At 32.0% G+C, this 12,905-nt stretch overlaps 1 protein-coding gene across 2 annotated transcripts; it reads right to left on the bottom strand.

Annotated features, from left to right (window-relative positions):
* Nucleotides 1–1,533: 1,533 nt before the first annotated feature.
* On the bottom strand, nucleotides 1,534–10,096 carry LOC120354983. Of its 2 annotated transcripts, XM_039443204.1 has the most exons (5): nucleotides 8,930–10,096; nucleotides 7,830–7,959; nucleotides 5,791–5,962; nucleotides 3,317–3,416; nucleotides 1,537–1,669 (listed from the first exon to the last, which is right to left on the bottom strand). In XM_039443204.1, exons 3-5 carry the CDS (start codon nucleotides 5,951–5,953, stop codon nucleotides 1,606–1,608), a joined length of 327 nt encoding a protein of 108 aa, XP_039299138.1. In that variant the 5' UTR covers nucleotides 5,954–5,962; nucleotides 7,830–7,959; nucleotides 8,930–10,096; the 3' UTR covers nucleotides 1,537–1,605. The 2 variants fall into 2 exon arrangements, with proteins under 2 accessions (XP_039299139.1, XP_039299138.1); XM_039443205.1 differs by lacking the exons at nucleotides 7,830–7,959; nucleotides 8,930–10,096 and having other exon boundaries at nucleotides 1,534–1,669; nucleotides 5,791–6,256.
* Nucleotides 10,097–12,905: the final 2,809 nt, after the last annotated feature.

Genomic DNA, 12,905 nt, shown 5'->3' with positions numbered 1-12,905 from the left:
AAACGTGAGGGCTTGATTCAAGATTTCATTCGCATGCGTTTTGCTCGAAATGAGTTGAATTCAAGAGTTCGTTTATACATCGTTCAAGCCAGTTTCGAGCTCGAAATGCAGGCTCTAATCAGGCTGGTGCTGCGAGCTAAAATCAAGGTCGCGTTGCGAGCTCGATTCAGGCCCGAGATGCACGGTCGAATCAGGATTGAGATGCAGTCTTGACTCAGGCTTGAAACGCATGCTGGATGCAATCCCCCCATTCAAGGCCACCTGGCACACCTTTCACGAAATGCAAGCTCAATTCTATTGTGATTCTAGATCAATCAGAGTCTGATTCAAGCTGTATGTTTAGAGTGAATCAATCCTGATTCAAGGCATACTGCCTTCTTGAAGTGAGCTTGTTTCAGCTTCGAATCATGAATCTGATTCAAGGCCAGTGCAATCCAATATCAATGCTTAATCATAATTCAAATTTCATCCAGAATTTAAAATAAATCTGTAATTATTATTATTCATGATTCAATTATTCTTCCAAACTAATGCTCCAATCTTACTATTGCCTTAATACTCTATTTCTATACTCAGTGGACATCCATACATTCAAATCAAATCAAATCAAATCAAATTTTATTCTCACAATTTACAAATAATACAGTACAGTTACAGTACATTTATATATACCCTTACATTATGAGAGACTCACATGTAGGCAAAAGCCTGTGTTTGTGAGGGCCTGGCGTAGTTCGCTGAATTTAAAATTCTATATATAGATGAAATCTATATAATATATAGATTATATTATATATATATATATTATATATATATATATATATAGATATATATATATATATATATATATATATATATATATATATATATATAAATAAATTGTATAGATTTCTTCTATATATAGAATGTATGGATGTCCACTGAGTATAGAAATAGAGTATTAAGGCAATAGTAAGATTGGAGCATTAGTTTGGAAGAATAATTGAATCATGAATAATAAGAATTACAGATTTATTTCAAATTCTGGATGAAATTTGAATTATGATTAAGCATTGATATTGGATTGCACTGGCCTTGAATCAGATTATTAATATATATTTTATATTTTCAATATTATTCAAATTGAAATATTCCCTAAAATTCTCCTGTGAATGGCAAATTACTTATTCATTCTCTCCTGTCAGGGCAGTCTATAAACTGTCTCTGTAGCTGTATTAATTGAGTCGAGATCGACCTCTGCTAACCATTAACAGCTTGCAGACTGTCCTGAGAGGGAGCAGTGCATGAGTCACTCGCCATTCGATGAATTAATTAAATCAAATCTGCTCCAGTTCAAACAGCCCTCTATGCTTGCAACACCTCAAATGGAATACAGTTCATATACATCTGAGTAACACATCAATATTATTACTTTGAATATCTATTATAATATTAAATATTATATATTAATATCTATATTAGTTTATTTTCTTTAAAGCTCAATTCCAGAGTATATCATTATGAGCGAAAAATGTAAATAAGAAAACATTATTTTCAATAAAATGCAATGATTTTCATTAAATATTACAAAAATTGAACTTTTAATATATAACTTGTTATATATTTTCACTTTGAACTGCTATCGTCCTTGATTTGAGCTTCATGAGGTGTAGTCTCTCTGCTCTTGGTCCTGTAAAATATGAAATGTACAGTTAAGTGGGATAACTTAATAGGTTATTATGAGTAAAATATGAAATTTCTCGGTAATCTATTCTCAGAATGCTGATTATGTAGCTTATCAACTCATACAGAGTGTCCCAAAAATACATACATCAGTAGTACCACAACCACGGTATTCTATTCTTCAAGGTATATTCTGAATCCTCCATAGTTTTCATGCAATCCGGCATTTAATTTTTTAAAAATAATCACCATATTTATTTAATGGATGAACATTTTCCTTAGAAATTTAGAATGGTATCATATCTACATTAAAGTTTTAAATTTAAGTTTACTGTCTGAATCATGGTTCAATGGAAATGTGTATGATGAGTAAAATTCAGAGCTTCCAATTCTCAAGAGAATTATGCCTGATTTTGTAAAATCCTATAATAAATTACTGAGATATAGTTATTTTTGTCTTCTAGCTTTGTCTACGTGTCCTCGAAAAAACTTAAGGGCAAGGTACCATATGGTTCTTGGAGTGATATCCATGCCATTTCAAAAATATCATGCAAAAAACTTTTATAAATTGGAGTCTGTTATACATACTGTAACTTTCAGGATAAGTTATTGGTCAAATACTCTACCTTTTGACATGCATAAATGAACTTCAACCCCTCATAAGGGGTTGACTTAGGCCTTCATAAGGACATTTCATTTACATTTATGACAGTTTGGCACACTGTCAAACGAGAGAAGGGGAGCATTTCGAGCATCTTTTGGAATTAAATGTAACAGATTACTAAATAAATAATCAGTTTTTCAATGTGTTCCGTTATTCATTGAAAAAGTGTTGTTTTAAGTTTTATTACTTTTATCAATCATTTCTATAAAAACCAGAACTAAATCAGCCCCCATTTTTGATAAAAGTATCATAGAACATTCTCATTGATGTCATCATTCTTGTTTTAAAAAGGCCTTTAAAATTATATAGCACACAATGGGTGTTTACATTTAAATATTTGAGTTACAACCCCTCATCTCTTTAAAAACTAAAACTTCAATCAGCCGCCATTGTGGATACAAGTATCATAGAACATTCTTATTGATGCCACCTTTCTTGTTTTAAAAATACCTTTACAATGATTAACCACACTATGGGTGTTTACATTTTGAATATTCCAGTTACAACCCCCAAGTTAACCCCTTATGAGGGGTTGGAACTCAGTGTACATTAAAAGGTAGAGTATTCTATCAATAACTTATCCTGGAAGTTAGAGTATTATATCTACAACAGTCTCCAAATTATTGAAGGGTTTCCATACATATGACTCACTCTGTATATGTGCATATGTATCGTTGAATTTCAAAGGTTGTTGAAAAACTGTGTTTGAAGGAGGTTCCGTCTTTGGATAGCAGTGATTAGATATTGGATGCAAAAAAGCAAACATGTAGAACAAATTGGAAAAGAGTATTGGGAGCAAGCGGTGAAGTGGACGAAATGATGGATTCTTCTTTGATTCAAGTAACTGATTTTGAATTTTTCCAGATGTATTGGGACCACTAATTCATGATTATTCCATACTTTTTCATCAATAACAAAAAATCATGGTTAGAAATGATCCCCTAAATAATTTACGTTGTAATTTCAAACAATAAAAAATTGTTCACTCACCTTCTCAACAACCTTGTTCTGGCTTGTTGAAGCCATTTCGACGCCAACGATCCATATTTCACTTCAATTGCAATGTCACCAAAAAACGTTTGAACAGCAACTGTAACAAAATTGGATAAGAAATAATATAGCAATACATTGATATATACAGTCATAGTGATAGTATAGCAAACAATGGGCTACTAGATCACCTTCTTACATAATAGGTGGCAAATTAAAAATTGCATCAATATTATTGAACTCATGATGAAATATACCTCTTGGAGATTACCAACATCTTTAATTCTCTTAAAATGTAAACAAATGGTTTTTTTTCAAACTTCAACCCATATAATCATAAGTCAGAATTTATTCAAGAGAAACACAGAATCCTATTGATGCAAAAATACTGCAAAATTGCCACAAAAAAATTCTAATAAAATAACATTCTCATATGGTATGAAAATATTTTAGCAAAACCTTGATCCTCCGCATCAATGAGCAAGAAGCAGCATAGGTTCAGCCTTACAATAGACCATAAGAATTATTGTTATGCTCTTAATTGTAGAACTAGTTATAGCCTAATAGATAATTTTATGACAAAAAATAGCATTTCAATGCTATAGATAATTTTGATTTAATTTCGTAAATGCTCTTGTCTCAAAATTTCAAATTTTAGAATTATTGTTTCTTGTTCCAAGGTACAGTTTCAATGGTGGATATGTTACAAGAAGTTTGACGAATGAGTGAACTGGCAGAAGTGTTAACCGCGGCTAGAATGCCACCTTTAATCTTAGTGTTGTGATTAGCAGAATAGTCCAGTCACTATATATATATAGTGCTTGCAATTTAAATTGTAGTTCTGATTTCTTAATATATTATGCGGATACAGAAGAAAAATCCAGAACCAATTTTTTCATGCAAAATTTCCTTTACTAGATACAGAGTGGCCCAAAAACTCGTATTTTCAGTTATTTGTTCAGTTCTCAGCTATTTCCAAAATATATCCAGTAATCGGACAGAAGAACTCGTTGTAGCCTTTTTTTAAGATTATGAAATTCTGAATAAATGATATTATTCTCAACTCTCCAATGAGTACTGAGTTGAATTATCCAGTAATCGGACAGAAGAACTCGATGTAGTCTTTTTTTAAGATTATGAAATTCTGAATAAATGATATTATTCTCAACTCTCCAATGAGTACTGAGTTGAATTTTTCAAGAACGAGTAAAATTTTGAGAAGAAATTAATTTTGATGAATTCCAGTTTTTGATCATCAATATCATCCAATTGTTCCCATTTAAATGAGAAGTTCGAATTCTCTCTGGTCGTGATTTTGTGCTCCACAATCTGAGATCAGGTAGAGTGCTCTATCTCATATAGATTTGAATGGTAACAATCGGAAGATATTGATAATCAAAAACTAAAATTCAACAAAGTTGATTTTTTTCCTTAAAATTTTACTCATTTTTGAAAAATTGTAACTCAGTACGGTTCTCTTATTAAAGATAAAGAGTTCCGAGTGATCTCATTTTTTTCAGAATTTCATCATCTGAAAAAGGCGAGAACGAATTTCTCTGTCCGATTAGGTACTGGATTTGTAGGAAATAACTGAAAACTGGATAAATAATCAAAAATACAAGGTTTTTGGGCCACTCTGTATCTTTATAGCACAAGACTACTCTTGAATAATACATAAAAATAGAAATCTAAGAAAAATAGGAATAGTACCTATAATATAGAAATAATATTCTAATATTTTTATTTATAAGAAAAATATTGGTTGGTTCTAAATTTATTTATCCATTTGTGAATACAATCTCAAATAATATAAATATAATTGGGAAACAATAGCAGGCTTTGCCCAAAACTATTTTATTGCCAAATATTGATAGGTAATGGATAATGTCCCAAAATGTTTTTAATTTTTTACTGCTGAAAGTTCAAGTTTAAATTTCATTGATGTATCAAAAATATAGTTATTAAAAATCAGAAATAGAATATAAACTGCCAGCAGGCCCCCTTTTTCATGTCTATATTGACTGGACTAATATGGTTGCAACTTTGAGCAAGCTATTGTGAACGCATTACCGTAAGTTACTGGGAAAAAACATACCTATAGTCTTTTTTCTTTAGGGCTACTCTTGAATAATACATAAAAATAGAAATCTAAGAAAAATAGGAATAGTACCTATAATATAGAAATAATATTCTAATATTTTTATTTATAAGAAAAATATGCTAATTTTAAAATGGGTACTTGAATTTCTGTTTGTTTTTATTCGTACATAGGTACCTACAGGTATGGTTTGAAAAACAAATACGGCACAAATATGGTTTGAAAATACATCTACTACAGTGCAGTGTAAATATGGCCTAAAACGCTAACCTTGCTAACATATAAATTAACATACAATAAAAATAAGTAACATCCATATTTACATAACCAAAAATGTCATATATTCGACTATAAAGGAATACGGTAGCCTACTTACTCAGTATGCATTTCGATATCTCACTCCCATGAAATGGAGTTTTTGTGTTCCCGTTTGATGCACGGCCAGTATATGAGAATTTCATGGCCAGCTCATCAATCATTAATCTTCTCAAGATATTATTGACACATTGGCCAATATTAGCGCTCCCCACTGTCCTCATATGCTTTATCTAAAAAAATCAAAACAATTTTATTAGTACTGTGTAAAATGATCAGTCATAAATGGTTTGCGAAATGAAGGACATTCATTCCGCAAAAACGTTATTTTTGAGTGGAGCTCAGTTCTGTTTAACTTATAGTAAGATTATTCTAGGAAAGAAGCTGAAAGAAATCTACGATGTCTCTCAGATGACGTTCCAAAAATGATGCAGTAAAATGCGCGCGTGGGGGCCCTGCACTCTTAGACTCCCTATGTTCAATACAAATTAACAGAAAATTTCATAACTATATTCACTATAGGGGTTATCTTTCCTATTAGTTGAAGAGATCCAAACATACAGTTACAGTATTCAATGTATTCAATAACAATTCAATGTTATGTCTTCATGTAATCACGATTTCCACGGTTTGAGTTAATTTTAAAGAATAATGGTCATTAAATTTTCTCAGCATTGAACTTTACACAAGTTCTATTCTTTCAAGATACAAGGTTATTATTAAATATTCAGTTATATTCCTTCCAAAACCTTGCGAATTCTAATAAACATTGAAGTTGAAAATATTTTACTAGTTCTGTTGAATATCCAAACAAATTTTGCGTTGGAAATAATCGATTCATGTCATCATAATGTCTCTAAAAGAAAAAGTTATAAATTTGATAAGAGATCCATTTCTATTCATTGGAAATTGTATCGGTAGATGCGTTCCTTTTTTGAATTAAAAGTTTAAAATACTCCTCTGAAACACTTTGTATAACAAGGCATGAGCATATTGTACCTAGATTGTAAACCACATCGTCTTTGACTTTGGTGTAGGCTACTTATCGGATAATACACTAAATGGATAAATAACTAATTGAATGAATAAATCAAGACATACCTATATAATATTTTTTCGTTGGGGCTATTCTTAAATAGAAATAAAAAATAAAACTCCAAGTACCCTTTTTTAAATTGTTTATTTACGAAATGTTTCGACCTTGATACCATTATCAAGTAATTGAATAAAATAAAATGAATAAAAAATAACATTGAATAGATACTATTACAAGCTTCTTATTTCTGATCATAGCTAGTACATTCATATGATTTTTCAAACTATAAATGTTAATTTTGAATTTATATTTAATAATGATAATAATAATAATACTGATGATGATGCCCACATAAGCTCATAGGCTTGTGCGTGGGTAATGAGTGAGAGGGATGATGATGAGAGGTGACTACTTTTTAGTTAGTCAAGACCGTCGGCTTATCGTCTCCTCTGAAAGACCATATCTATGTGATTGTGCTGTGGTCAAAAACTTTTGCCCCCGGTCGAGATTAGAACTCGGGTTCTCTTGATAATTAGACCGGTTCATTATCACTTACTCTAACGAGCCATCCAGTTAAATTTGCATGATTTTATAAAAAAAGGATTATTGATGTCCAATTGGACTGAATTTATTATTTTATCTCTGTTTAATCATGGAAATATAAGTGTAAAACTGGGGCCCTGAAACCTGCACTGAAAGTTAAAGCGAATTTCACATTTATGCGCCGGCAAAATTAATAAGAGATAAAATAATAAATTTAATTCAATTGGACATCAATAACCCTATTTTTGATAAAATCATGCAAATATAAATTTAAAATTTACAGTCCTAGTCTGGAAAATCATATCAATGTACTAGCATAAGTGATCAGGAATAAGTAGCTTGTGATAGTATTATTTTATTTAATGCTATTTTCTATTCAATTACATGATAATGGCATCATGGCCAAAACATGTCGTAGGTATATAAAAAAATTTAAAAAAGTGTACTTAGATTTTTATTTTTTATTTCTATTCAAGAAATATTTATTATATAAAATATTATATATTGCTGGAGTTACTCACAAACGATTTTCTCCTCCCATTCTGACTGGAAATTGACCATCTCTCTCAATGGAAGTAAAGATTATCTGATGATATTTCCTCATCTATGCAAGCTCTTGTTATTTCACTGCTGTTTGGTCTCGCTTCTTCGCTGTAATAGAAACAATAACTGAAATTAGGTCATGATTTTTTAATTAAAGATAGCAATTAAATTAGAAAATTTCTCGTAACTTTGGTACCGTATGACTATTAAAAAAATGAGTTGATTGAAATTAGGGATTCAATATTAAAAGGGAAAAGAAAATGTCAAAAGTTTCCTGATAACATAAAATGAAGCTTGATTGATTGATTACTTTATTTATGTAGATTACAATATATACTGGCTTATAGGCCTACACTAAACTTATACAATAGCTTACAATACAGCAAAGTTTTAGATGAATTTACATAACATAAACTAAGAAAAAAATTATTGAACTGTACAATGGTATGAGAAAAAATCAATTTGGAATAACTATACAAGATAATATTGTAATGCATCTACATAAATTGGCGGAGCTTTGGACATATCAATGTCCATTCTTTGGAAAGAATATTAAAAATATCCTTCCCAGTAACTCTCTACCAAGTGATCAAAGATTATAAAAACAAGGAGTGTCCTATTCAGGAATATTGTATCCCAAATTCAAATCCCAAAAGCAGTGAACAACTAGTGTTCAAAATTTGAATATTTTTCATAAAATGGGATAGACATAGAACATTTTTGAAGAGAAAATAACTGTGGATTCATTCAACTATAGGTATTGTCTTAATAAGCTATCAGACTGAGTAAAAGATCAAAAGCGATTGCATGAAATTTTGATTCATTCTGAATCAACATTAAAAATAGAGTTGATACTATTTCAAATAATTTGTAGATAAGTAAGAAGTGGGCAATATTTGTAAATTATTTAAAAATTGAGAAAATTATAAAGAAAGACTTCATTTCCAAATCTATTTGAAACTTCTGACAATACTGGATCTGACGACATCAAATAAGAATTTTCAAAACAATTTTGTTTCCAATACAATAAATCAAGTTGGTACCGTAATAAAAAAATATGGTTGTAGTTTTCATTTACCTGCACTGACACTGTAGACTCAGGAGCAGACACAGTAACGAAGAGGAACGAAGACAAAAATGAAGAACACAGGAAACAGGAAAAACAACAGATAGAAACTCAATAATTAAAACAAACCTATACACTACAACTAACTATCTCACTGGATTACTGGAGCGCACTGTGCGATATGTCATCCACTTTAAAGCTTTAAAGTTTAAACCGTATAGTGAAAAGTGAACTAACAAACAGAAATTCTCGAATGGAAGAACTCTTGTCTTGTCTCAGAAATTCAAAACCAAACCATCATACCCTCTCCACTTCGTACCTTGGAGTTGGCCGTTGGACACACTATAGCACGTATAGTGGAGAAATATAGTGGTGACTGGAAAATAGAAAGTAGAAAGTAGGTGCATGTGCGTCTGTGTATGTGTGGGACTGTATGTGTGTGTGAGAGAGAGAGAGAAAGTGTGAGTGAGTGAGAGAGTGGGTGTGAGAAAGTGTGTGTTAGAGGGAGAGAGAGTGAGTGAGTGGAGGAGAGTGCTAGAGGGCGAGTGTTGGATTCCTGTTTTCAGCCCAAAATGTCACTGACAAAAAGCTGTCTTCCCTTTTGTTTGAAAATTGAATAGGGTAGTGCAAATTCCTGACCATGAAACAAAACATTTTTTGTTGCATGTTCTATCCTTCAGCAGAAAACTGGAAACATGCTCAATGGACTGCTATATAGATCGCTGATTGAGAAGCTCTATCAAATATAAGAAGCAGTTAATATTTTAATTGAATTAAAGTTACGTTAATTTCTAGCGTAATTTTGGGAGGATTTGAAAACATTTTCACCAAAACATCCTAGACCTTAGTAGAGCGTATGTCAAATTGTAACATTTTATTAAAAAGTTCTCAAAAAGCTTATTTAACATTTTATCACAACCCCCAAGCAGCAATTAGATTTTTCTTAAATGAAGGGTTCGCCCTTCATTTAAGAAAAATCTAATTGCTGCTTGGGGCTTGTGAGAGGGATTCTCACAAATGGTTGACTTTTTGTGTGATTTGAAACAGATAAGGTTTGCTACCCAGACAGAAAATCTATTTCCAATTTTTTATTTTAATCTTGTTGAAAAATAGTGATCATTAACATGCTTGCATTTCTCAGCTTAGAATCAGATTTCTGACGAATTTCTCTATACCCATAATATACATTTCTTATTATGCAATTCACGATTATATTACATTATTATATAATGCATGATTTGAGTTTCATTCTATAATGTGTATAATTTTCCATCGAATATGCACTTTATTGTATAAATACCTTTTAAGGAATTCATCTGTAGTTCAGTATACTCTTGTACTGAACTATTACAACAGTTTTCAATTGAATCTTGTATTTCGTGAAGTGGGGGAATATCAATGCCACAAATCAGGGAATTATTCATTGGCGAATTTTCATTTCTAATTAGCTAGTCTACGGTGTAGAATCTTAATTCAGATAGCAACTAGGTCTATTGCTTGGTAGGATTGAATGGAATTATTTATTATCAATTGGGAAAGAGTTCAGCAAGTGACTTCTTCATTTCTTCGTCATATTCTCTGATGTGGTGCGATCTTTTCAATTTTTGAGGGACAAGACGTGCCCCTCAAAAAGGTGGAATGAACATAAAAAATGAAAGGAGAGTTGAACAAAAACATATTTCATATGGACTGAATGGAGGTTTCTTTGGAATCTAGTAACTTAGTATAAAATATTATAATATATAATCTGAAACATGATAAGTCTGTACCTATATTTTTCTCTCATGACTCACTTTTACGCCATTTGTCTAATGACTCATCATCCATGTCTAGTCTATTCATTATTCAAATGTTATTCACACTCTTATTATCTCAGTCACTGAATTCACTCCTTATCCAATGTCTCAGTTTTAAAAGTTTACTTAGTTTTTTTTTAAGTTTATCTCCCTTTTCTCCTTCCGATTATCAAGATTTATTGACTGATCCTCTAACCTTCAATTATGATTATTATACAATTTCAGAAGCTTCAATCAATTAATAATCAATGTAATTAGTGATTCCATTCAGGGTTGATTTCGATCATGAACTTCAATAAGAGCTCCAGTTCTATGCCAATCACCAGTTCAAATTTTAATCCACCAAATCCGTAGGCCTATAAGCCTACATGTTGTTTGATTAAGACTCTTGAATAAGCGGTCAACCCTTCAATAAATAGCTCTGATTAGTAATAAAATATAGCTCAACTACTTAGTAATAAGTAAGAGACAATTATTGTCTAGAAAACCTTATACCGTGAATAAACAGGTTTTCTATGTACTATCATCATAAAAAACTGTATACATAACAATCGATTGAACAATAACATTGATTTCATTCAAAGTCTACCCTTAAAGAAAATCTTGATTTCATATGAAGATGTGTCAAATAAATTATTCTCTTGTATTTTTTCTTCTGTAAAAGGGGACTCAATTAATGAAACATTAGAGTCACTATCTTCAATATAATATTAGGGCATTTCCAGCAGCTGAATAACTTTTATAACTGAATACAATAAAAACATACTGAATCAGACCAATCCAGCATTCAAAAAAGGCGCTGCACTAAACTTTAGTTCAAAATTCCAACACATGAACACTACAGGTTGGTCTCCTCTCCCCTGTATTGGAGGAGATTTTGGAAGGGAATATCCAAAAAGACAATGTAAAATAGGCTACTCGAGAATTGTTTGACACTCGCAATAGAAGCAAAATTCAAGGGAATGCATAGCAAGCCATATTCAAGATCAATTCAAATCGGCTTTAACTGACAAGGGGTTTTCAAGGCAAAGTCAAGACTTGTTTGACCCATGCAATAAAAGCTAAATTCGAACGAATACCTATCGAGCCATATTCAACATCAATTCCAATCAAGTCTGTCGGCTTTAACTGACAAGGGGTATTCAAGGCAAAGTCAAGACTTGTTTGACCCATGCAATAAAAGCAAAATTCGAACAAATACCTATCGAGCCATATTCAAGATCAATTCCAACCAAGTTTTTTAGCCTTGAAAAACAAGGGTATGCTGCTTTCGATTCTAGTATGGAAATTCAAGGGGATTCCGAGTTGAATGTCAAGCAAGATCGTTTTCAGCTGGATTCAACTTCAGCCTTGATTGGCAAGTGAAGGCTGCTTCTAATTCAAGCCTTGAATCAAGCCTTACTGCTGACTGGGTAACATCTGGTTTCTGGTATACTACATCTTCCCCCTTTCTTCTTAAGTTCAATCTGCATATCGCAGTTGATCTGCGTGGCATCTTCTCATCGTTTCTTCAACATTCACTAGGTATGAGTATGGTCCATTTACTTTAACAATTTTTCCTTTTTTGTAGCCTTTGCCTGATCTGTCTAGTACCCATGCGCCATCGCCCTCTCCGAACACCTTTGCGTTGACTCTCGGCTTGCTGTTCCCTTGTCTAACTAACTCTTTGTCTACTCTGTCATTAACATCTGGTAGTAATAGATCTATTTTGCAGCGTAACTCGCGACCGAACATCATAAAAGCAGGTGTTTTTCCCGTTGCTCTCTTTGGGGATGTTCTATGAGCGAATAAAAATTTATTTAGTTTTTCTTGTAAGGTGCCAGTACTTCCTTTCGAAATTCCCATACGTTCTTTGAACGTTCTTACACAACGCTCCACCAATCCATTGCTTTTTGGGTGATATGGGGTGATACATGCATGATTTATGTTCAGTTCTTTGCAGAAATTTTGGAATTCATAAGAAGTCAGTTGAGGACCGTTGTCACTTACAATTATTCTTGGGTAGCCAAATTTAGAAAATAGATCTTGTAATATATTGATCGTGGATTTTGTTGTGGTTGTTGACATGGGTATTACTTCGAGCCATTTCGATCTAGCATCTACAATGACTAACCACATTTTCCCTAAAAATGGTCCTGCGAATCTATGTGGATTCTAGACCACACTTCTGTTGGAAGAGTCCATGAGAAAAG

This window comes from Nilaparvata lugens, chromosome X (genome assembly GCF_014356525.2).
Source record: "Nilaparvata lugens isolate BPH chromosome X, ASM1435652v1, whole genome shotgun sequence".
NCBI classification, from domain to species: domain Eukaryota; kingdom Metazoa; phylum Arthropoda; class Insecta; order Hemiptera; family Delphacidae; genus Nilaparvata; species Nilaparvata lugens.
The sequence above is the reverse complement of the archived record's forward strand: the minus strand, read 5'-3'. Positions and strand labels throughout refer to the sequence as shown.

Coding starts and splice junctions, on each gene's coding strand:
- LOC120354983 (XM_039443204.1), bottom strand. CDS start 5,953: ATGAGGACAGTGGGGAGCGCTAATATTGGCCAATGTGTCAATAATATC. Junction 3,417..5,790: donor GATATCGAAATGCATACTGA/GTAAGTAGGCTA, acceptor ATTTTGTTACAG/TTGCTGTTCAAACGTTTTTT. Junction 1,670..3,316: donor AGAACAAGGTTGTTGAGAAG/GTGAGTGAACAA, acceptor CATATTTTACAG/GACCAAGAGCAGAGAGACTA.